The sequence below is a fragment of the Pongo abelii genome, chromosome 18 (assembly GCF_028885655.2).
Source record: "Pongo abelii isolate AG06213 chromosome 18, NHGRI_mPonAbe1-v2.0_pri, whole genome shotgun sequence".
Lineage (NCBI taxonomy): Eukaryota > Metazoa > Chordata > Mammalia > Primates > Hominidae > Pongo > Pongo abelii.
The window spans coordinates 22,249,217-22,272,339 of NC_072003.2; the positions used below are offsets into that span (position 1 = coordinate 22,249,217).

Genomic DNA, 23,123 nt, shown 5'->3' on the forward strand with positions numbered 1-23,123 from the left:
TTTGTCCTTACCTTTTAACAGGGGTAGATGATGTCATATCTCCCGTTGGCTTTAGTGCTGTTTATTAATCCAGCACCATCCTCTTTTGTAGTATGTAGTCGTGACTCAACCAGCCAATCAGAGGCAATGAAATTATTTTCTAGCACATTAAGAAGAGAAAAAGTTTAAATTTCTATTTTGGCCAAAAAGAATGGCCCTGAGAATTGGTCAGATTCATTTGCAAAAATAAATAACTAAATGAGCATGAAAAGCAAAAGTGCACCACTGCCTTTCTGGTCTCATGTCCCAGAAGGGAAGGCTCATGAAAGACATCATTAAAACTGAGACCTTCAATGAAACAAAGATTGTGTTTTTGAAAAGAAAAGGTTGCTTTGGGTGAAATGTCTTCTCAGCTAAGTTTTATCCTTGAAACAAAAAAAAAGGTGGGGGGCTGGGGGAACCTATGATATGTTCATATTGATGAAAGGTATCTTGTGACCAAAAACGGAGGTGAAAACAAAAGTGTCACCGTGTCATTTGAGGACAAGCTCCAGTCGCATGATGATCTATTTGTGCTGAGGCTGATAGTGGAACTGAAAATGCTCCTACCTTCGGAGTGGCACAAAAAACTGCATTTCATACTAAAGATTATAATTAAATGGTGGCATCGCAGAAAATTTGCTGTCATGCCCTCTTGATAGAAAAAAAAATCCTTTTAATTTATTTTGTCTTATAGAAGAGTAGATTTCTGTGTCAGTAATTTCGGAGGCCAGAGAGTCCCAAGAGGATAGTAAATCATCTTTGCTTTTTATATTCACATTCGTCTTCAAATAGAGGGAGGAAGGAAAGCTGTTTCCTGAATTTGGGACGTGCTGAGATGTATAAATTCTCTAGTGCCTCCCTCTTGCTGGAGGTTTGACATGTGGGTGGCCCTTTCTCAGGGGCACTCAGTACTGCTTCTGTTCTTTCTTCCTGCTGTTTCTCCATGGCTGTTTAAGAACCAGTTCAGGGCCGGGCACGGTGGCTCACGCCTGTAATACCAGCACTTTGGGAAGCCAAGACTGGCAGATGACTTGAGGTCAGGAGTTCGAGAGCAATCTGGCCAACGTGGTGAAACCCCATCTCTACTAAAAAAATGCAAAAATTAGCTGGGTGTGGTGGTGCACGCCTGTAGTCCCAGCTACTCAGGAGGCTGAGGTGGGAGAATTGCTTCAACCCAGGAGACAGAGGTTGCAGTGAGCTGAGATCACACCATTGCACTCCAGCCTGGGTGACAGTGCAGGACTCTGTCTCAAAAAAAATAAAAAAATTTAAAAAAAAGAACCAGTTCAGAGAGCCTGTGCGAAGCAGTATGGCAGGCACATCTAGACTCCAATCTTAGCCCCACCATTTAGTAAAGCGTTTTCCCTGAGTTCTATGAGCTGTTGTAGAAAATTATCGAACTTGAGGAGGGGGTTGTGGGAGCCCCCAATTTGTAGCCAAGTCAGACCAGAAGTGTGAGTAACCTGGAGACCCATTCCTTGTGACTGGCATCTGTAGTGGAGAGCATTCTTGTGGGACTAAGCCCTTATCCTGTGGGCTCCCTGTGGGCCTTCTGTGGGGTCTGCACTAACTATGGGTAGTTAGTGTCAGAGTTAAATTAAATTGTAGTGCCTGTAATCCCAGCACTTTGGGAGGCCGAGGCGGGAGGATTGCTTAGGGTCAGGAGTTTGCAACCAGCTTGGGCAACATAGTGAGACCCCCTATCTCTACAAAACATTTTTTAAATTAGCTGGATGTGATGGCACACACTTGTAGTCCCAGCTACTCCAGAGGCCGAGGGGAGAGGATCACTTGGGCCTGGGAGATGGAGGCTGCAGCGAGCCGTTAGCATGCCACTGCACTCCTGCCTGGGCAACAGAGTGAGACCCTATCTCAAAAAAAAACAAAATAAAAAATAAATTGTAGGACGCCCAGTTGGTATCTGCAGAGAGCTGGAGAATTGCGTGGTGTGAAAAACCCACACATTTGGTGTCAGAAGTCTTGCGAGTAGAGAAACAAAGGTTTTTCCTTTTAGTGCCCTCAAGATGTCCACATCCAATTCCCAGACCTTGTAAATATATATATTCCCTTATATGGCAGAAGGGACTTTGCATATGTGATTAAGTTAAGGATCATAAGATGGGAATTAGTATATTAGTTTCCTAGGGCTACTGCAAGAAATTACCACAAAGTTGGTGCTTAAAACAACACACACAATTTTTTTTTGAGTCAGGGTCTCACTGTGTTGCCCAGGCTGGAGTGCAGTGGTGCGATCATAGCTCACTGCAGCCTCGAACTCCTGCCCTCAAGCAGTCCTCCCACTTCAGCCTCCCAAAGTGCTGGGATTGCAGACGTGAGCCACCACACCCAGCATTCAGTGTATCTGTTAAAAAGATCAGTCCGGCAGCTGGATGCCGTATTGACTGAAATCAACCTAATAGTGCATACAGGGAGGTGACTACAGTGAAGAGATGATGCCCTCATGGAGAGGAGGAAGTAAAATGAATTGAATTTGGGACATGTTTTGAGGTTGGAACCAAGAAGACTTGCTGATGGATTGGATGTTGGGAGAGAGGAGTCAAGAATGCAACAGAGATTTCAGGCCTGAGCAACTGGCTGAATGGGATCCCTTTACTGAAACAGAGTAGGGGAAATAACAGTTCTCTTTTGAAAATTTAATGAGTACACTGAAAAATCACAAATTATTGGGGATAAAAATATGAAAAGTTTTTTCTTTTTTCCCACTAACCACCACACTATATTACATTGACTCCATCTGCCATCTGGATAGCAGCCCTTTAATAATTTTTGGCCAAATTCCATAACTTTCTGGTCACTCTTTTTAGATCATCTCATTTCACCATTAGGATTTATCCTTGTTTTTTTTTTTAAATCACAAGTTTTTTTTAATTTTTATTTATTTATGTATTTTATTTATTTATTTTTTTTGAGATGGAGTCTCGCTCTGTCGCCCAGGCTGGAGTGCAGTGGCGCGATCTCGGCTTACTGCAAGCTTCGCCTCCCGGGTTCACACCATTCTCCTGCCTCAGCCTCCCAAGTAGCTGGGACTACAGGCACCTGCCACTATGCCTGGCTAATTTTTTGTATTTTTACTAGAGACGGGGTTTCACCGTGTTAGCCAGGATGATCTCGATCTCCTGACCTCGTGATCCACCCATCTCGGCCTCCCAAAGTGCTGGAACCTTACAGGCGTGAGCCATCGTGCCCAGCCTTATTTATTTATTTATTTATTTGAGATGGAGTCTCGCTTTGTCATCCAGCTGGAGTGCAGTGGTGTGCTCTCGGCTCACAGCAGCTTCCACCTCCTAAGTTCAAGCGATTCTCCTGCCTGAGCCTCCCAAGTAGCTGGGACTAGAGGCATGTGCCACCTTGCCTGGCTAATTTTTTTATTTTTAGTAGAGATGGGGTTTCACTATGTTGGCCAGGCTGGTCTCGCACTCCTGACCTCAAGTGATCTGCCGGCCTCTGCCTCCCAAAGTGCTGGGATTACAAGCCTGATCACTGTGCCCAGCCAAAAATTTATTATGTTTTTTATAGAGACAGTGTTGCCCTGGCTGGTCTTGAACTTCTGACCTCAAGCCATCCTCTCTCCTTGGCCTCTCTAAGTGCTGGGATTATAGGCATGAGCCACTGCACCTGGCCCATCCTGTTTATTTTTAAATCTTTAGTCTTCAGTCTCCAACTGGATATAAAACCCATCTTTCCCCAGCTCCAGCCACAACTAACTGTCTACGATTCAGGGGTCCCAGAACTTGGAAGGGGAAGGAAATTCCCTCTTTATTTTCACTAATCTCTCACTTAAATCCAGCGTCTCCTTTAAGTATGAATGCGGACAACAAACCTCAGTAGTTTCCAAAGTATCTGTGAGTTTGTCCCTGACAGCAATCACAGATATTCTCCTGTCACATTACAGTTGTTGCAGAGATCGAGAAATACCATTTATGCTTGTCACACCTTTCAAATTACAGTAGTTAATTGGCCTGCTATTAGCTCTTTTTATTTACTGCATAATTTAGAAGCACATATATTACTATATCACCAGCTCTTGTTTTAATATTTTGATACCTTTATTTCAATATAATTGGTTTGCTGTAATCCTATGTATTTACTTTCATGTCGCTAAAAACATTATTGTGAGAAGGAATCCAAACCGCCAAAGTAGAAAGGGATCCGTGACACAAAAAAGGTGAAGATCCCCTGTGAGAGGTTTGAAAAGGGTGGGGAGGTAGGTGGTCTGCCCTTCTGAACATCCCCCTTGCCTGGGCCCACCCTTTAAATCCAGGAGAGGGAGACTGGGGAGTAGGTGGGTCTCCTTAAATTTTTCCTTTAGTCACACTAGAGAAAATGTGTAATCAGTTACAAAGACGTTAAATAACACCACAATCTGGGCATATTTTTAAAAAGAAATATCAAGTGTCACAGCCTTGTTTTTTTTAAAAAAATGGTTATATCTGAAACCCACATGGGGGCATGTGGTCTTGCACTTTGCTGCTTGGTGAGTTCTGCTATCTGGACACGTACGCAGCTTCAATGATGGGGTTGGTAAAATGGGACTCAGCTCTGCGTGTAACTAGGAGAATGATTCAGCCTGATGCTGGAGTAATAACCGTTTGTTGATCTCTCAGGGTAGAGATTAGTGAAGGGGCCAAAGCAACATCATATCCTGGTAACCATGATTTCTAAATATGCTTTAAGGCTACAGAGAGTAATGCTCTGTGGGTTTTGGAGCTATTCATGTGTTCACAGAAGGCTGGAATTGAAAGAATCCTATGAGATTCCATCCTAACTGCTAGTCACCATATGTCTGGGAGTACCATTCCAGATAACCTCTGTTGTACTTTTTAGAAATATTTTAAGTTTATAAGTCAAGAATGTGATGCCTCGGCAGGGCGTGGTGGCTCACGCCTGTAATCCCAGTACCTTGGGAGGCTGAGGCAGGAGGATCACTTGAGGTCAGGAGTTTGAGACCAGCCTGGCTAACATGCTGAAACCCCATCTCTACTAAAAATACAGAAATTAGCTGGGTGTGGTGGCAGGCACCTGTAATCCCAGCTACTCGGGAGGCTGAGGAAGGAGAATTACTTGAACCTGGGAGGCAGAGGATGCAGTGAGCCGAGATCTTGCCACTGCACTCCAGCCTGGGTGACAGAGTGAGACTCCGCCTAAAAAAAAGAAAAAAGAATATGATGCCTCAATATAGAGCATTTGGGAACCCAGTTAGGATGGAAAGCAAGGACTGGGTAAGGTCTCTTCTGCTGACTGTGACAAGTGGCCATTATCAAATACTAGTGTATTGCAAAACTTCATGAGGATTGATTTACAGCATGTGCCATCTTTGTAAATGGCTTTACATCTGGGTTGTGCTTTCATGTTCCAAGAAAACAACTTAATCTCTTAGTTAATGAAAAGTGGAAGGCCGGGCATGGTGGCAGGCGCCTGTCATCTCAGCTACTCAGGAGGCTGAGGCAGGAGAATTGCTTGAACCTGGAAGGCAGAGGTTGCAGTGAGCCGAGATTGCACCATTGCACTCCAGCCTGGGCAAGAGTGAGACTCCGTCTCAAAAAGAAAAAGAAAAGAAAAGTGGAGAGCCTGGGCACAACCTGGGCAACACAGTGAGACCCTGTCTCTACAAAAATACAAAAAAAAAAAAAAAAATTAGCTGGGAATGGTGGTGTGTACCTGTAATCTCTGCTGTTTAGGAGGCTGAGGTGGGAGGATAGCTTGAACCCAGGAATTTGAGGCGGCAGTGAGCTATGATCATGCCACTACACTGCAGCCTGGGTGACAGAGCAAGACCCTGTCAAAAAAAGAAAAGAGAAAGAAAGAAAAGTGGATAGAATTTTGATTCCAAAATTTCATTTTCAATCTCAAGCAAGCTTTCTTCCTTTCTTTATTCTGATTAAATATGATTTTTGATGACACCTCTCTAATTGTCTTTGAACTGGATGAAGAAATTGATCAAGATTAATGTCTCAGATTTTCTTATTATGTATTTTGTTAGCATGCTGTATCTTCATGTCCTGCAAATCTTTTGCTTTGCATCTGAAAAAGGGGAAAGAAGCATGTGTATGCGCACACATGTGCACATACATTTATATATACACAACACAATCAGAAAAATAAATTCTTGTTCCTTCTCAGAATTATAGCATTGATTCTTCTTTTTTTGTGTGAGATGGAGTCTCGCTGTGTTGCACAGGCTGGAGCGCAGTGGTGCAATCTCGGCTCACTGCAACTTCTGCCTCCTGGGTTCAAGCGATTCTCCTGCCTCAGCCTCCTGAGTAGCTGGGGTTACAGGTGCCTGCCACTGCGCCCAGCTAATTTTTGTGTTTTTAGTAGAGACGGGGTTTCGCCATGTTGGCCTGATCTCAAACTCCTGACCTCAGGTGATCCACCCACCTCGGCCTACCAAAGTGCTGGGATTACAGGTGGGAGCCACCGCGCCCGGCCAGCATTGATTCTTATGGTTCAAATGTATTCACATTTGAGAAAAAAAGGAGGAGGACATGACAAATGAGCATTACTAGTATAACAATTCTCCTTGGAAACACAACCAGCAGTGCTGTTGTGCCCGTCTGAACATGCAAAAACGTCTGCTTTGGGGATGTCTGATTTAAGCACTTTAAGGCCTCAGCTGCCTCCTTCTGTGCTTGACGTGTTCATCTCTCTCCTCCCTAGTTCCCTGGTGATGAGCAGTCGCCTCTTTATTTTTATTTGACCTTAAGCCAGTTGCACTGATTCCAAGAGAGAGGAAAGGGCCTGGCATGGCTTCTCTCCCTTCAAGCTGGCTCGCTGAAATGATTGATAATTCCCAGGACTACTCTTCGAAGAGTAAGTCCTTGGCCTGATTTACCATGGCTTTCTCATACTTATTCTTGGTTTGGGAACTAGACAGCGCCCCATTATCTAGCTGTGAAAGCAGGGATGTCACTAAAGGTGGCCTCTTATTGCTGCTTAAAGGCCTATTAGAAATCTCATTTTGCTTTTTGGAGATGTCGTTGTGATGCAAAGCGGTTCAGGGTTTCGTTACTGGTGAAAGCGCTTTGTTTGGGCTCACCCGTTGTGTTCTGGTATTTGCAGTTCTGTTTTCCTGCTGCTGTTCCAAAACAGGAATACTGTTACTTTGAGGATTTCATGACATCAGTTGTGAAAAACATACTTAAAGCAGGAAAATTGCTGCTGAACAGAAAGGCACTATCAAATCTCCCCTCCAACACAAGTGACAAACTCTACTCTGTTTAGCCTTCCTGACATAGGATTCCCTGCGGAGGTTCAGATAAATGAATATCTGCCAAGTTATTACTGTAAAGTTCAACAAAGAGGGCGTTTTCTATGATTCTGCACCCTCCCTGCCCCCATTTTTTTTTCTTCGAAGCAAATGATCGTGTTTTCTTCTCCTTAACACTCAGCAGCTGCTAGACCCTGACTTCCATGCTACTGACCTTGTGAGCTGGCCCCATCTTCTCTCTGGGCCACTGTTTCCTGGGCAGTTTGCATTCTCAGCTGGAAATGCTCAATGACCTTGAACACAGAGTCCCTTTACCCCTCTATGCCTCAGTTGTTTCAACTCTAAACAAAGGATAACAACTCATTCTTCATGTTGTGTGGATTTAACAAATTCACGTGTAGAAAATGCTTAACACACAGCTGGGCACAGAGGCAACTACTCACTCCACAAGTATTTGTTGAGTGTGCCTACTATGTGCCAGACATTGTCCTAAGTGCTGGAGATACCAAGAGGAGCAAACACAGGACCAGCGTCTACTCTTGTGGAGCTTTCAGACCAGTAGAAGATTCGAGCATTAGTTAGATAATTACAAGGGCTTCTATCTCCAAATTGGGCCAAGGACCAGGAAGGAAAATTACACAGAAGCTTCCTGGGGCCCTGATATAATCAAAGGACATTTTTCAATTACATTTTTTTTCTTTTTGAGATGGAGTCTTGCTCTGTTGCCCAGGCTGGAGTGCAGTGGCACGATCTTGGCTCACTGCAACCTCTGCCTCACAGGTTCAAATGATTGTCCTGCCTCACCCTCCCACGTAGCTGGGATTACAGGCACACACCACCACGGCCCGCTAAGTTTTGTACTTTTGGTAGAGATGGGGTTTCACCATGTTGGCCAGGCTGGTCTTGAACTCCTGACCTCAGGTGATCCACCCGCCTCAGCCTTCCAAATTGCTGGGATTACAGGCCCATGAGCCACGGCACCCCGCCTCAGTAACATTTGAATGGAGATCAGAAGCAGTAATAAGACGAACCAGGAAAAAGACGTGTCAGGCCTTGCACCAGCCCCAAGGTGCATTTGAGCAAATTAGGAAAAGGTATCCTCACCTTAGGGCAGATGTGGCCACACACCCAGGAGCAGAGCATGTGCTGGGTTTTAGCACCCTCTGGCCGATCTGCTGGGTGCCCTTGAGCAGAGAACAACCAGGACCTCTGTACAGGGTGCCCCTGGCTAGGGGTATACTGGAGGCAGAGGAAAGCACCTTAGCAAAGGCCCTGAGGTGGGAGAAGCAGACATATTTGAGGAGCTGCCAAGTGCCAGTGAGGCAGGAGAATAGGGTCTGGAGGCAGGGAACCTAAGGCTGTCTCACGCTGACATCGTGGAACTAAATTGAAAGGAAAACCCTAACTTTCCACGCCTAAGTAACAAAAGGACCAGAGCCTCCTCCCTTTTCAACTTCCAAAATTTCCTGTGCAGCAGATGAGAAATTGGCTGTCCGCAACCAATCAGACTGATTGCCGGCCCAGTCTTTGTTTGCATAGAGGTATAACTTTGTAACTTCACTTCAGCCTCTGGTTGGCTGCTTTCTACAACCAATCAGACTGATTGCTGGCTACCACTTACTTCATTTACATGAGGTGAGCTTGAAGTGGCCAATGGGAAACTGCTAGCGGGTATTTGGACCCAAGAAGATTCTGTGTTCGGGCTCTTGAGCCGCTGCTTGGGTCCGCTCCCACACTGTGGAGTGTACTTTTGTACTTTCGTTTTCAATAAATCCCTGCTTTCGTTCTTTTGTTGCTTCATTCTTTCTTTGCTTTGCTGGGCATTTTGTACAATTCTTTGTTCAAAATGCCAAGAACCTGGACAACTTGCAGTCAGGACCCTCTACCAGTGACACCCGCAGGGCCCGAGCATGAGGAGCAAGGCCTCTGGGAGGGGATCCAGAAAGTTCTCGGTAAATATCAGCCAGTGAGAAGGCATTAGAGCATCATTCCCATGAATTCACTGCCAACACACCAAGGTCTCCTTATAAACACCAAGGTCTCGCTAGAAGCTGTTGAATTTTAACTAGTGAAGGGAAATTACTTCAGGGATGTGATTTGTTGGTGTCACACAACTGAGATATAGAGAATCAGGACAGTGGATGAGGAGAGACATTTAATGTGGAAAACAGGGAGCCCGGGCTGGGCGGGTGGCTCATGCCTGTAATTCCAGTGCTTTGGGAGGCCGAGGTGGGAGGATTGCTTGAGGCCAAGAGTTGGAGACCATATAGTGAGACCCTGTCTCTACAATTTTAAGAAAATTTACTTAAAAAATGTAAAAGAGGCTGTGCATGGTGGCTCATGCCTGTAATCCGAGCACTTTGGGAAGCAGAGGTAGTCAGATCACCTGAGGTCAGGAGTTCGAGACCAACCTGGCCAACACACTGAAACCCCATCTCTACTAAAAAATACAAAAATTGGCCGGGCATTGTGGCGTGCTTCTGTAGTCCCACTACTCAGGGGTCTGAGGCAGGAGGATCGCTTGAACCCAGGAGGCAGAGGTTGCAGTGAGCCGAGATTATGCCACTGTACTCTAGCCTGGGGGACAGAGTGAGACTTCATCGAAAGAAAGAGAGATAGAAAGAAGGGAAAGAATGGAAAGAAAGGAAAGAAAAAAGAAGAAATGGAAGAATCACCAAGAAAGAAAGAAAGAGAGAGAGAAAGAAGGGAGGGAGGGAGGGGAAGGGAAGGAAGGAAGGAAAGAGAGAAAGAAAAGGGGAGGGGAGGGGAAGGGAAGGGAAGAAAGGAAAGAAAAAGGAAGAAATGGAAGAATCACCTTTACTTGGTCTCTTAGAAAGGACCTGTCCAGCCAGAAAACCAGAGCCTGGCAACAGCACTGCACTCAACTGCTGATAACTTCTGTGTTCTTTGTGGCTTTGATTTCTTTGGTTCTGGAAGAATTCAAAAGAGCATTCATTCATTCAAACAAACAGACTATATCAAGCTTTTCTTTTTCTTTTTTTAAGTCAGACTTTTTGGAGGGAAATTAAACCCTTGGATCCTGGAGAATCATGCACTGTTGCCAGTTAGCTTTGCAGTCTGTGGCAGGCCGGGCATCTGCATGTGTTTGCCCAGTTGAGGCCTGATGTGTCAGCACTCTATGGTAAGGGATGCTTGGGCTTTGGGATTGTACGGATCTGGGCCCAGATCCTCACTAGGCACCTACAAGCTGTGTGACCTTGGGCAGGTTAGTCAACCTGTCTGTGCTATGAGTTACTTGTAAGCTCTAGCTGTTATTTGGGAGAGTTTTGAGGCCAGGGCACTTGGGAGTCCCTTACTTGCAAAGTCATTTCTGGGGATGCTATACTGGGAGCAGCCTCCATGTGATCCACATCCTTTGAGGGTTTCTTTCTTTTATATCTGAACAGTCTTGGCCTTTGTTTTTCAGAGGTAGCTATGCTTTACTTTGGGGGAAACATAAAGAACCTGAATTAAGACAGATTTGTAAGACCTTGTCATCGGTTAGTGCCTCTGTTAAACTTTTAGGGGAAAAAAAGAGTATGTAGTCTTGATTTTTTAATGTGCTATCTTTGATTTTAAAAAAAAATCCCATGATATGAAAAATCCCACAAGAGCAGACACTATCAACTGATCCAGCACTTGAGATATTTTGTTTCTTATTAAGATGAAGCAGTGAAACCAACCCAATCATCCCATAGTTTTTGTTGTTGTTGTTGTTGTTGTTGTTTTCAGATAAACATAGAAATTGACCCTTCTGGTCTTAAAGCTTGAAACTTAATTTATCTGAGTTCCTTCCTCAGGGAAGGACCCCCAGGCCTCTCAAAAAAAGAAAGGATCAAATAACTGAAACTTCATCAGATCACCACATCTAGACAATAAGATGCCAGAGCCCTCATTCATCATGATTGCTTCCTTGCTCCTCCCTAGTTCTTGTTTTCTTACACATTGTCACATTTCTTCCCTGCTGTATAAATCCCTAGTTTTTGTCTGTCTGGGAGGTGGATTTGAGACTGATCCCATCTCCTCCTGGCTGCAGCATTCGATTAAGATTAGAGCCTTCTTCCCGGGTAATACTCATCAGTTCAGTAATTGGCATTCTGTGTGGTGAGCAGCAAGACCTACACCAAACCCTTGATGTTTCTGTAACAACAGCAGAACTTAAAGATGTGCTTGAATTTAAACCACATTAACCTGGAATGCACACTAATCAGAGATAAATTCCAGTATTCCTTTCAGGAAAGAGATGAACTGCAGTCCTTAATTTCAATGGAAAGTTGGAGAAAGAGCTCTTTATTATGTCTCAGTCATACTGCAGTACATAAAGGCGGCTGCTCCTCTGTCTCTTGCATTGTATCCAAATAGTCTCCTGTCAGTAATATGTATGTTGCACCTTCAGGACTAAAATGCAAGTATAGCAGCCTGAGTCCTTCAAAAGAAGAACAGGCTAACAATGATTTAAGATTATGCTGTTTTTTTAAAAAATCCTTCCCAGATTTTAAAATAATAAATGCTAACTCAAGCATACACTTTTCTATCTAAAATGACACTGTTGCCTGCTAAGAAAGGGGATGGATGAAGCACTTAAATCAGAGAGGTCATTATGTTGTCAAAGGCAATGCCAAGGCTGAAGGACTGGATTCTCATGGGCATATGACCGTTTTATTGCTTTTCAGCCCAAGGCCGCCAATCCCACTCTCCCTCCTGCTGACAGAAGAGGAAGCAGCCCTCTACATTCAATCCTTCTGGAGAGCCTATGTGGTAAGAATCATATGCAACTGTGGTATTTGATTTAATGGGGAACTTTTGTGAGGTGGAGGGTCCAGGGGAAACCTTAGATGAGTTAGGAACAGGATATTATAGCTAACATCCAGACCTCAGAAATAGGATTCTCTGTAAAATGGGTCTTAAAGAGTGATTTAGAATTTTTACCGAAACTGGCTGGGCATAGTAGCTCATGGCTGTAATCCCAGAACTTTGCAGGGGCCAAGGTGGGAGGATCACTTGAGCCCAGGAGTTCAAGACCAGCCTGGGCAACATGACGAAACCTCATATCTGCCAAAAAAAAAAAAAAGAAAAAGAAAAAAAAAATACAAAACTTAGCCCGTGTGGCGCACATCTGTAGTCTAGCTGCTGTTGGGAGGTGGAGGTGGGAGGATGGCTTGAGCCCAGGATGTAGAGGTTGCAGTAAGTGGAGACTGTGCCACTGCACTCCAGCCTGGGAGACAGAGAGATACCCTGTCTCCAAAAAAAAAAAAACACCAAGACTTTTTACCAAAACTTATTTTGCAGTTATTAAAAGTACTCTCTTAACCTTTTAAAGTTGGGTTGACTGGCCTGTATTTATATATACAGAGAAAACTACACTGTCATTTTAGAAAAAAAAAAAACTAGAAAATTCAGGTAAGTCGGATAAAATAAATAAAAATTTTTGAGTCACTGATAACTCCATCACCAAAAGATAATTATTGTTAACATTTTGGTATAAAACTACAAACTTTAAAAATCTGAATTCACATAGTGACATATAAATACTTAACATAGAAAATAGCCTCTGCCTTTATAACTTGTCTTTTTTAACCATTTTTCTATTTGAGACTTTGAGGTTATTTATAATATTTTTTATTATTGTAATAAATGCTGCAGTAGACACCTTTGTGTGGTCATTTTTGCGCATTTGTCTGCTCATTTATATAGGAGAATCCTAGAAGTGGAATTTCTAGATGAAAAGGTAAGCTTTTTTTAAAGCTCCGGATCCTGGCTGGGCAAGATGACTCATGCCTATAATCCCAGCACTTTGGAGGGACAAGGTAGGAAGATCTCTTGAGGCAGGAGTTAGAGACCAGCCTGGGAAACATAGTGAGACCCTGTCTCTGCAAAAAAATACAAAAATGAGCCAGGTGCAGTGGTGGGCATCTGTAGTCCCAGCTAATTGGGAGGCTGAGGCAGGAGGATCACTTGAGCCAAAGAGGTCAAGGCTGCAGTGAGATATGATTGTGCCACTATACTCCAACCTGGGTGACAACTGGGTGACAATGCAAGACCCTGTCTCAAAAAAAAAAAAAAAAAACCTCCTGATAATATTGTCATGTGTAAGAAGTTCTCACCAAATACATATGAGAGTAGCGTGTGTAAATCATTCCAAAAAGCATACAACCTCTCCAATTATTTGGCAGTTAGCGTATCAATGTTAACAAGCTGCCATGAAGCTCCCATTCTAGGTAGCAAGATGACTTACCCCAAATCTGAGCATCAGATATCATGGAATGAGCTTACATTTAACATCAGCAATGGCAAACACTGCCAGAGGGAAAGGTCCCAGTGGATCTCCATAGAGGCCAAAGCTCTTCATACTCCATACACAGCTGGTGTAGGAAAAAGAGACTCTGATAAACACACCAGCAAAAAGCTATCAATTAAGAAGCTGGATTAATCCTAACAAGCTACAATTAATCAACAAATATTTGCTACATGCCCATTAATGGAACTGTCCCTGAACACAAGAGCTTACTGTATGCGTCAATATTGTCCAGTTATTCCATTCGTTTTGTGCATGGTACATTCCAGAAACCATAGGCTAAAGGGAAGTGTGAAAGTTAAATAACATATTTGCACATTAAAGGAGCAGTCTATGCCCAAAGAGTTAAAACAAACAAACAAACAAAAAAAACACCCTGTTACAGAAACCCCTATTATTCCCTGTGATTTAGACATAGTTTTTTACAATGTAGGTTTTCAGTATTTCATACATATTTTATAAATGTGGTCTTTTTTCTTCATTGAACACCAGAAGGTTAGCTTACATCCAGGGATGTCTAACCAAGGCAAAATATTCCTGGCATTCAGATACTACTTGAATTCCATCTTTGATTTGTGAGACTTATACTTGTTACACTAGAATCACCAATTTTACTTTTCTATTTTTATGAAATGTTAAGAGCAGACTGTGAGTGGTGGCTCACACCTGTAATCCCAGCACTTTGGGAGGCCAAGGCAGGCAGATCACTTGAGGTCAGGAGTTTGAAACCAGCCTGGCCAACATGGCAAAACCCTGTATCTACTAAAAATACAAAAACTAGCTGGGCATGGTGGCACATGCCTGTGATCCCAGCTATTTGGGAGGCTGAGGCACGAGAATCGCTTGAACCCACGAGGTGGAGGTTGCAGTCAGCCGAGATTGTGCCACTGCATTCCAGCCTTGGTGACAGAGTGAGACTCTGTCTCAGTAAAGAAAAGGTAAGAGCAAAGTGCAATAAAATAGTCATTTTCAAGCCCGTCCTTGAAACAGGTGTGTGCTGTTTATTTCAAATGAAATCATACCCAGAAGCCCAGTATGTAACCAGTATGTAACAGTAAAAGGGGAACTGTTCATCCCTGATTCTCCCATGGTAAGATTCCACCCACCCTCTTCCTTCCACACGCAAGGAGCTTTGGGATTCATTCTTAGTGATATGAATACAGCATGAAAAGCAGTCTGTAAGACAGCTGAATTCCACTTATCATACCAACAAACGCTGCTATATAAAAAGATGTCAAAGTGGCTTGAAATTTAACTGTGGCTATAGCACCATCATCACACAATAGCTATAAATGTGTTTATAGCTAAAAAGATGTTTCGGGGGGTATCAGTGTGTACTGTATGAAAGTTCAGGCTGTTCAAATCTAAACACCTCCCCTGCTAAAATCATAACCAGAGGGGGCTACAAAAGGGGGAACAATTTTGAGCCATCACTAGAAGGAAAAGATGTCTGATGTATGGATGACCTTAGAAGGCACCACAGAAAAGAGGGACTTCCTGAGTTTTAAAGAGGAGGTAGGCACTGGTATGTCAGCTGGGACCAAGAGGGTATTCTGGGGAGAGGAAACAGCATACATACATTGTCAAAAGAAAAACTTCAGACAAATTTAACAGAAGTTATTTGAGCAAAGAACAATTCATGAATTAGGCAGCACTCAGAACCACGAGAGAGGTTCAGAGAGCTCTACCCAGCAACCTAGGCAGGCCTTATTTATAGACAGAAAGTGGAAATGACATCCAGAAACAGCTTGATTGGTTACAGCTAGGCATTGCCTAATATGGACGTGGTCTCATCAGTTGGCAGCCTGCAATTGACTGAAACTTGTCTACTGTGATTGGCTGAGACTCAGCTACTTGTTACAAGAATGTACTCGTAGATTGCAGTTCATGATCCATGGAGGCAGGTTTAGGCCAAATGTAATTTGACACTATTATGCCATTTTTTGTTAAAGCATATTGTATATTTTGAACACATGCACACACACACACGGATAGGAAATTAGCTAAAAGGAAACAGCAATCTGACAACAGCGAGTACCTTGGGGCAGTTGGGAAAGAACTAGGAAGACTCTAGCCTTATGTATACTGAACACCTTTTTTTTTTGAGACGGAGTTTTGCTCTTGTTGCCCATGCTGCTGGAGTGCAGTGGCATGATCTCAGCTCACTGCAACCTCCACCTCCCGGGTTCAAGCGATTCTCCTGCCTCAGCCTACCGAGTAGGTGGGATTACAGGCGGCCGCCACCACACCCAGCTAATTTTTGTGTTTTTTGTAGAGATGGGGGATTTCACCATGTTGGCCAAGCTGGTCTTGAACTCCTGACCTCAGGTGATCCACCTGCCTCGGCTTCCCAAAGTGCTGGGATTACAGGCATGAGCCACTGCACCCGGCCACACTGAACACATTTTTTTATAAAGAGAATGTAGTATGATTTTGTTTAATTAAAAATGAACTTAAACCAGAGATCATCTCAATGGATATAGAAAACGCATTTGTTAAAAATGTTTTCATGACAAAAACACTTAACAAACTGGGAATAGAAGGGGATTTCCTCAACCTGATAAAGTTATGAAAACCACAAAGCTAACATCACATTTAATGGTGAAAGACTGGATATTTTCCCCCAAGATTAGGAACAAGAGGAGGATGTCCTCTCTTGCCACTTCAATTTAACATAGTACTGGTGGTTCTAGCCAGGAAAATTAGGCAAGAAAAAGAAAGAAAAGCATTTGGATTGGAAACAAAAAAGTAAATATATTTCCAGTCATAGATGACATGATCTTATATATAGAAAATTGTAAAGATTCACTAAAAACAACCTATTAGAACTAATAAACAACGTTGCAGGATACAAGATCAGTATACAAAAAGCAACTGAATTTCTATGCACTTAGCAATGAACAATCTGAAAATGAAATTAAGAAAATAATTCCATTTGCAATGGCATCTAAAAGAATAAAATATTAGGAATAAATTTAACAGAAGTGCAAGGTTTGCACGCTGAAAACTGCAAAACATTGAAAGATATTAAAGAAAATCTAATCAAATGGAAAGACATCCTGTGTTCATTGACTGGAAGACTTGATATTGTTAAGCTAACAGTACTCCCCACATTGATCTATAGATTCAACACAATGCCTATCGAAATCTCAGCTGGGTCTTTTTTTTGTGAAATTAACAAGCCAGTCCTAAAATTCATATGAAATGCAAAGGGACCCAAAACAGCCAAAACAATCTTGAAAAAGAAGAACCAGGTTGGAGGACTCACCTTTCCGTATTTCAGAACTTACTACAAAGTGCAATAATCAAAACTAAGTAGTACTAACATAAGGATAAATGTGTATATAAATGGAATAGAATTGAGAGTCCAGAAATAAACTCTTACATTTATGGTCAACTGACTTCCAACAAGGGTGCCAAGACCATTTAATGGGGGAAAGAATAGTCCTTTGAACAAATGATGCTGAAACAACTGGATATGCACATGCGAAAGAATGAAGTTAGACCCTTACTTCATACCTTATACAAAAAATTAACTCAAAATTAATTAAATATCTAAATGAAAGTGTGAAAACTATAAAAATATTAAAAGAAAGCATGGATGTAAATTTTCATGACCTTATATTAAGCAATAGTTTATATAACAAAAAGCAAAAGTAACAAATGGAATAAAATAGGTAACTTGGACTTCATCAAATTAAAAACACATTTTGTGCTTCATGAAGTGAGTGATACAAGAACCTACAGAACAGGAAAAAATATTTGCAAGTTCAGGCATTCGATAAAGGTCCCGTATTTATAATATATAAAGAACTCTCACAACCCAACAGTAAAAGTACAAATGATCCAGTTAGAAAATTGGCAAAGGACTGAGTAGACATCTCTCCAAAGAATATATACAAATGGCCAATAAACATGAAAAGATGCTCAGCATCACTAGTCATAAGGAAATATAATCAAAACCACAATGAGATATCACTTCATATCCACTAGCATGGCTATAATCAAAAAGACAGTAACACAATAACAGGTGTTGGTGAAAATATAGAGAACTTGGAACCTTCATGCACTGCTGATGAGAATGTAAAATGGTGCAGCCACTTTGGAAAAGAGTTTGGCGGTTCCTCAAAGAGTTAAACATAGAGTATCCACTTTATATCCAGCAGCTTCACTCTTAGGTATATATTTATGATAACTAAAAAACATCTGTCCACACAAACACTTGTGCATGAATGTTCATAGAAGCATTATTCATAGTAGCCAAAAAATGGAAACAGCTCAAATGCCCATCAACTGATGAAAGGAGAAAAAAAAATGTGGTACATTCATATATAAAAAGAAAATACTGTTACATGCTACAAAACGGATGAATCCTTAAAACATTATGCTAAGTAAAAGGAGGCCGGGCACAGTGGCTCATGCCTGTAATCCCAGCACTTTGGTAGGCTGATGCGGGCGGATCACCTGAGGTCAGGAGTTCAAGACCAGCCTGGCCAACATGGTGAAACCCCATCACTACTAAAAAAATGCAAAAATTAGCCAGGCATGGTGGTGGGTGCCTGTAATTCCAGCTACTCAGGAGGCTGAGACAGGAGAATTGCTTAAACTCAGGAGGTGGAGATTGCAGTGAGCCGAGATCGCGTCATTGCACTCCAGCCTGGGCGACAGAGTATAACTCCGACTCAAAAAATAAAATAAAAAAAAATAAAAAAAACATGTTATGCTAAGTAAAAGGAGCTAGACAGAAAAGGTCGCATTTTTACATGTAAATGATTCCGCTTAAATGAAATATCCAGAATAGAGAAATCTATAGATGAAACTAGTGGTTGTCAGGGGCTGGAGAAAGGGGAGAATCAGTGACTTCAAATGGCTACAGGGCTTCTTTTTGGAGTGATAAAATGTTCTGGACTTAGAGAGTGGTGACAGTTGAACAGGTTTGTGAATATAAGAAAACAACTGAATGGTAAACTTTAAACAGGTGAATTTTGTGTCACGTGAATTATATAAGAGAAAATGAACAAATATGGGGAAAAATATAAAGCGAGTCATCATTTTATTCCTTTTGACCATGTGTTCTTTCGATACAAGTTCTTGATTTTTGACCTGGTTTTGGCAGTAAAAAGTAAACGTCCTATGACTAGCAAAAGGAACTTTCGGGAATTCACGAAATGAATCTTGAAGCTCCCTTACTCTGTCCTTACCCACTGCCATGTAGGTTTTACTAGATTTGCCAGCAACAAAAACTTTTACTTATATTCTCTCAAATGCCCCGAAGGAAAAATAGAGTCTTTCTACAAGTTGTGTGTGTGTGTGTGTGTGTGTGTGTGTGTGTGTGTGTGTATAGCAAAATGTATCTAACAGAATTTACCGTCTTAATTTTTAGGTGTACATTTCAGTGGCATTAAGTGCATTCACAATGTGATGCAACCATGACCACCATCCATATCCTTTTTCCTTTCTCAACTGAAACTATGTACCCATTCAATAATAACTTCTCATTCTCCCTCCTCCTAGCCCCTAGCAATCACCATTGTATTCTCGATCTCTATGAATTTGATGACTCTAAGTATGTTATATAAAGGAGGTCATATAGTGTTTGTCTTTTTGTGACTGGCTTATTTTATTGAGCCTAATGTCCTCAAGGTTGTTACATCCATGTTGTAGCATGTGTCAGAATATTCTTCCTTTTGAAGGCTGAATAATCTTCATGCCATGAAGTTTTAAAATCCAGAACTCTGACATCTTCACCCATCTAACACAAAACTAGCCAGATGTCTCATAAAAATATTAATATATTTTAACCAACCACATTAACAGAGATGTCATGTGATCTGAAAGGCTATTTGTAGTGAACCATTCTTAGTAGCTGTGATTTTGGAATTAGCATTCTAAATAGGTCCTAGATATTTATGACTACACATTAAGCACTTCTGTAGAAGTGGACATTCTCTTCGTTCTTTTATTTATTTATTTATTTACTTATTTATTGAGACGGGTTTTGCTCTGTCTTACAGGCTGGAGTGCAGTGGCATGATCTCGGCTCACTTCAACCTCTGCCTCCCGGGTTCAAGCTATTCTCCTGCCTCAGCCTCCTGAGTAGCTGGGATTACAGGCATGCACCACCACACCAGGCTAATTTTTGTATTTTTAGTAGAGACGGTGTCTCACCATGTTGGCCAAGCTGGTCTCAAACTCCTGGCCTCAACTGATCCGCCCTTCTCAGCCTCCCAAAGTGCTGGGATTACAGGTGTGAGTCACTGCGCCTGGCCTGTTTCTTCATTCAAAATTCGAGTCTAGTGGTTGAAAAGTCAGATTGTTTGGGTGGTCAAGGCAGGTGGATCACCTGAGGTCAGGAGTTTGAGACCATCGAGACCAACCTGACCAATATGGTGAAACCCCGTCTCTACTAAAAATACAAAAATTAGCTGGGTGTGGTAGCACGCACCTGTAATCTCAGCTATCAGGAGGCTGAGGCAGGAGAATCGCTTGAACCTGGAAGGTGGAGTGAGCCGAGATCACACCATTGCACTCTAGCCTGGGGGACAAAAGCGAGACTGTCTCAAAAAAAGAAAGAAAGAAAAGTCAGATTGTTTCAATGTGCAAAAACTGAGTGTTAGTTTTTTAATATTGTGAATGGATTCTGGTCCTCTTCTGAAAACTCTCCAAGTGTGATTGGTGATAAGTCACACACTATTGCATCACTGATGTTCTTTGGTTTATGAAATATTGGATATAATTGGTAAGAAAAAAAACCTTGCTTTCTTGTGAAGTTCAAACATGAGGTTCTTATGGGCCATCATGATTGAAATTTCTTTAATGATTTTAGAAGTAGAGACCAGATAAATCCACTGAATATTTATTCCATCTAAATAAGTGCCCGTGGTGTTTTATGCCTTCTACTCATTTGTTTTGTTTTATTCTAACTCAGCGGAGTCACCCAGGGTGGCATGCATTAGCAATCCTCCCCTCCTCCCAACATCAGCTCCCCCTCCAGGCGTTGTGACAACTGAGAATTACAAAGTCCATCAATCATTACCCGTTATTTGATGAACAATACAGTGCCAGGTTGCTATAGCAGCCCCTTGGAGGCCTTGCAAAAAAAAAAAAAAAAAAAACCAATAAAATAAAATAACAGAGATTTCTGATCTCACTTGCAGAGAACAATAAGAATCTGTGCATTGGGTGAACTGACCTCGGGTAAATGAGGGAACCCCCAAGGAGAAACAGCTTGGTATCAGCAGAGTACAAGGTTGAGGGTGGGACAGATCTCACCATAGATGTGGAGGGGCTGTGGCAGCCTGGACACGTATTCCATCCTTCTGGCTATAGGGCTTAGCTCATGATGGGCAGCAGATGGAAATCAGGCCAGTCAGACCTAGTGAGACTCCATTCTGGGATCCTCATTGGAATGGCTGGGACAGAGCAGCCCTCTTTGCACTGGGGTTACCATGAGGCCAGACTGTCAGCACCATCTTAACACAGTGTGAAGAGCCTCTTGGAAAAACGACCACAGAGGCAAGCAGGGGTAAGAGGCAGAGAAAGGGGCTGGGTCCTGAAGTTGTCGTTTGAGGGCCTGCATTCAGCTATACCAATGAATCCCCTTCAAGATGGACTTCAGGCCGGGCACAGTGGCTCACGCCTGTAATCCCAACACTTTGGGAGGCTGAGGTGGGCAGATCACTTGAGGTCAGGAGTTGGAGACCAGCCTGGCCAACATGGTGAAACCCCGTCTCTACTAAAAATACAAAAATTAGCTGGGCATGGTGGCAGGTGTCTGTAATCCCAGCTACTTGGGAGGCTGAGGCAGAAGAATCGCTTGAATCCAGGAGGAGGAAGTTTCAGTGAGCCGAGATCATGCCATTGCACTCCAGCCTGGCAACAGAGCCAGACTCCATCAAAAAAGAAAAAAATACTTCGGTCACTTACAGCCTAGAGTCCTGACAATAAAATTTTCAGTATGAAAATATCCAGACTTTTTATTACTTGCACACAAAGGAGGATATTGGCACAAAATGAAAATCTGGACCCAATGGTACAGAGCAGCCGTTGCAATTTGTCCCAGGAAAAGACTGTCCTATGTCAGCTGGAGGTTTGGCCACAGCTGGAGAGGAGAGCCTACCCCAACAAGCAAATTTGTCTAAAACATATATATATTTTTTAATTGTGCAAGTAATGCATATCACTTGTGGAAAAAATAGATAATGCATATAAGTTTTGGGGTCTTTTTTTTTGACAGGGTCTCACTTTGTCACCCAGGCTGGAGTGCAGTGGCGTGAACGTGTCTCACTGTAGCCTCAATCTCCTGGGCTCAAGCAATCCTCCCACCCCAGCTTCCTGAGTAGCTGGGACTACAGGCATGTGCCACTACGCCCGGCTAATTAAAAAAAATTGGAGAAGGGATCTCACTGTGTTGGCCAGGCTGGTCTCAAACTCCTGGACATAAGGGATCCTCTCACCTCGGCCTCCCAAAGTGTAGGGATTATAGGCGTGAGCCACGGTGCCCAGCAATGCATATAAGCTTTTTAAAAATATATAATATTCATCCTTCTAGAATTTTTTCTATTCATATGGAAATTTTTTAAAAATTTTTTACAAAATTGCAATTATAGAAACTTTTAAGCCTGCTCTCTCTCCTTAATGATATATTGGGAATATCTTTCATTGTTGCCATACAAAGATGTACCTCACAAATTTTAATTCTTCTATGGTATATATATATTTTTCATTTTATTTCTTTATTTTTATTTATTTTTGAGATGGAGTTTTGCTCTGTCACCCAGGCTGGAGTGCAGTGGTGTGATCTTGGCTCACTGCAATCTCCACCTCCTGGGTTCAAGCAATTCTCCTGCCTCAGCCTCCCGAGTAGCTGGGATTACAGGCACCCACCATCACACCCATCTAATTTTTGTAGTTTTAGTAGAGACAGGGTTTCACCCTGTTAGCCAGGCTGGTCTTGAACTCCTGACCTCAGGTGTTCTGCCTGCCTTGGCCTCCCAAAGTGCTGGGATTACAGGCATGAGCCACCGTACCTGGCCTATATTTTTTGTATATATATATAGTGAATACATTGAGCCATAACTTAATCGTAGGTGGTTAGACATTCTCGTTTCCTCTCCTATATATTCAGTGAAAAACATTATTGTTCAAATTCACACACCTGTAGTCCCAGCTACTCAGGAGGCTGAGTGGGAGGATAACTTAAGCCCTGGGAGGTCAAGACTGCAGTAAGCTATGATAATGCCATTGCACTCCAGCCTGAGTGACAGAGAAAGACCCTGTCTCTCAAATAAAACAGAGCAAAACAAAAAACAAAAACAGAAAACCAAAGACCCAAAAGCATCCTCGTTCATATGTCTGCACACTTGTCTGATTTTTCTCCAGATTAATTGCTGGCAGTGGAATTGATAGCTCAAAGAGTAAGCACGATTTCTTAAGAGTTCAGATCATTATTGATAAATTACCCTCTAGAGAGGCTAGAGTTCAACTCCTAGACTAATCTATATGTACACCAGCAATGTATACAAGTGTACTTTAGCCGTAGGTTTTGATGGGAAAGTAGAGAGACGAAGGAAGGGATTC

At 42.4% G+C, this 23,123-nt stretch overlaps 1 protein-coding gene across 13 annotated transcripts in view; it reads left to right on the forward strand.

Moving 5' to 3' along the window:
• The window catches only part of IQCK (IQ motif containing K), a 139,729-nt gene that overhangs the window by 58,824 nt on the left and 57,782 nt on the right, over positions 1 to 23,123 (forward strand). For 10 of the 13 annotated variants that reach the window (XM_009250522.4, XM_024241409.3, XM_054534819.2 and 7 more), the window contains one exon: positions 11,923 to 12,007. The exons of 2 other annotated variants lie outside the window; for them this stretch is intronic. In XM_009250522.4, coding sequence (XP_009248797.3) covers positions 11,923 to 12,007 — 85 coding nt within the window. Of the gene's footprint in view, positions 1 to 11,922; positions 12,008 to 12,943; positions 13,338 to 23,123 lie in introns of those variants that run through there. One more of the 13 variants, XM_054534822.2, reaches the window with a different exon arrangement.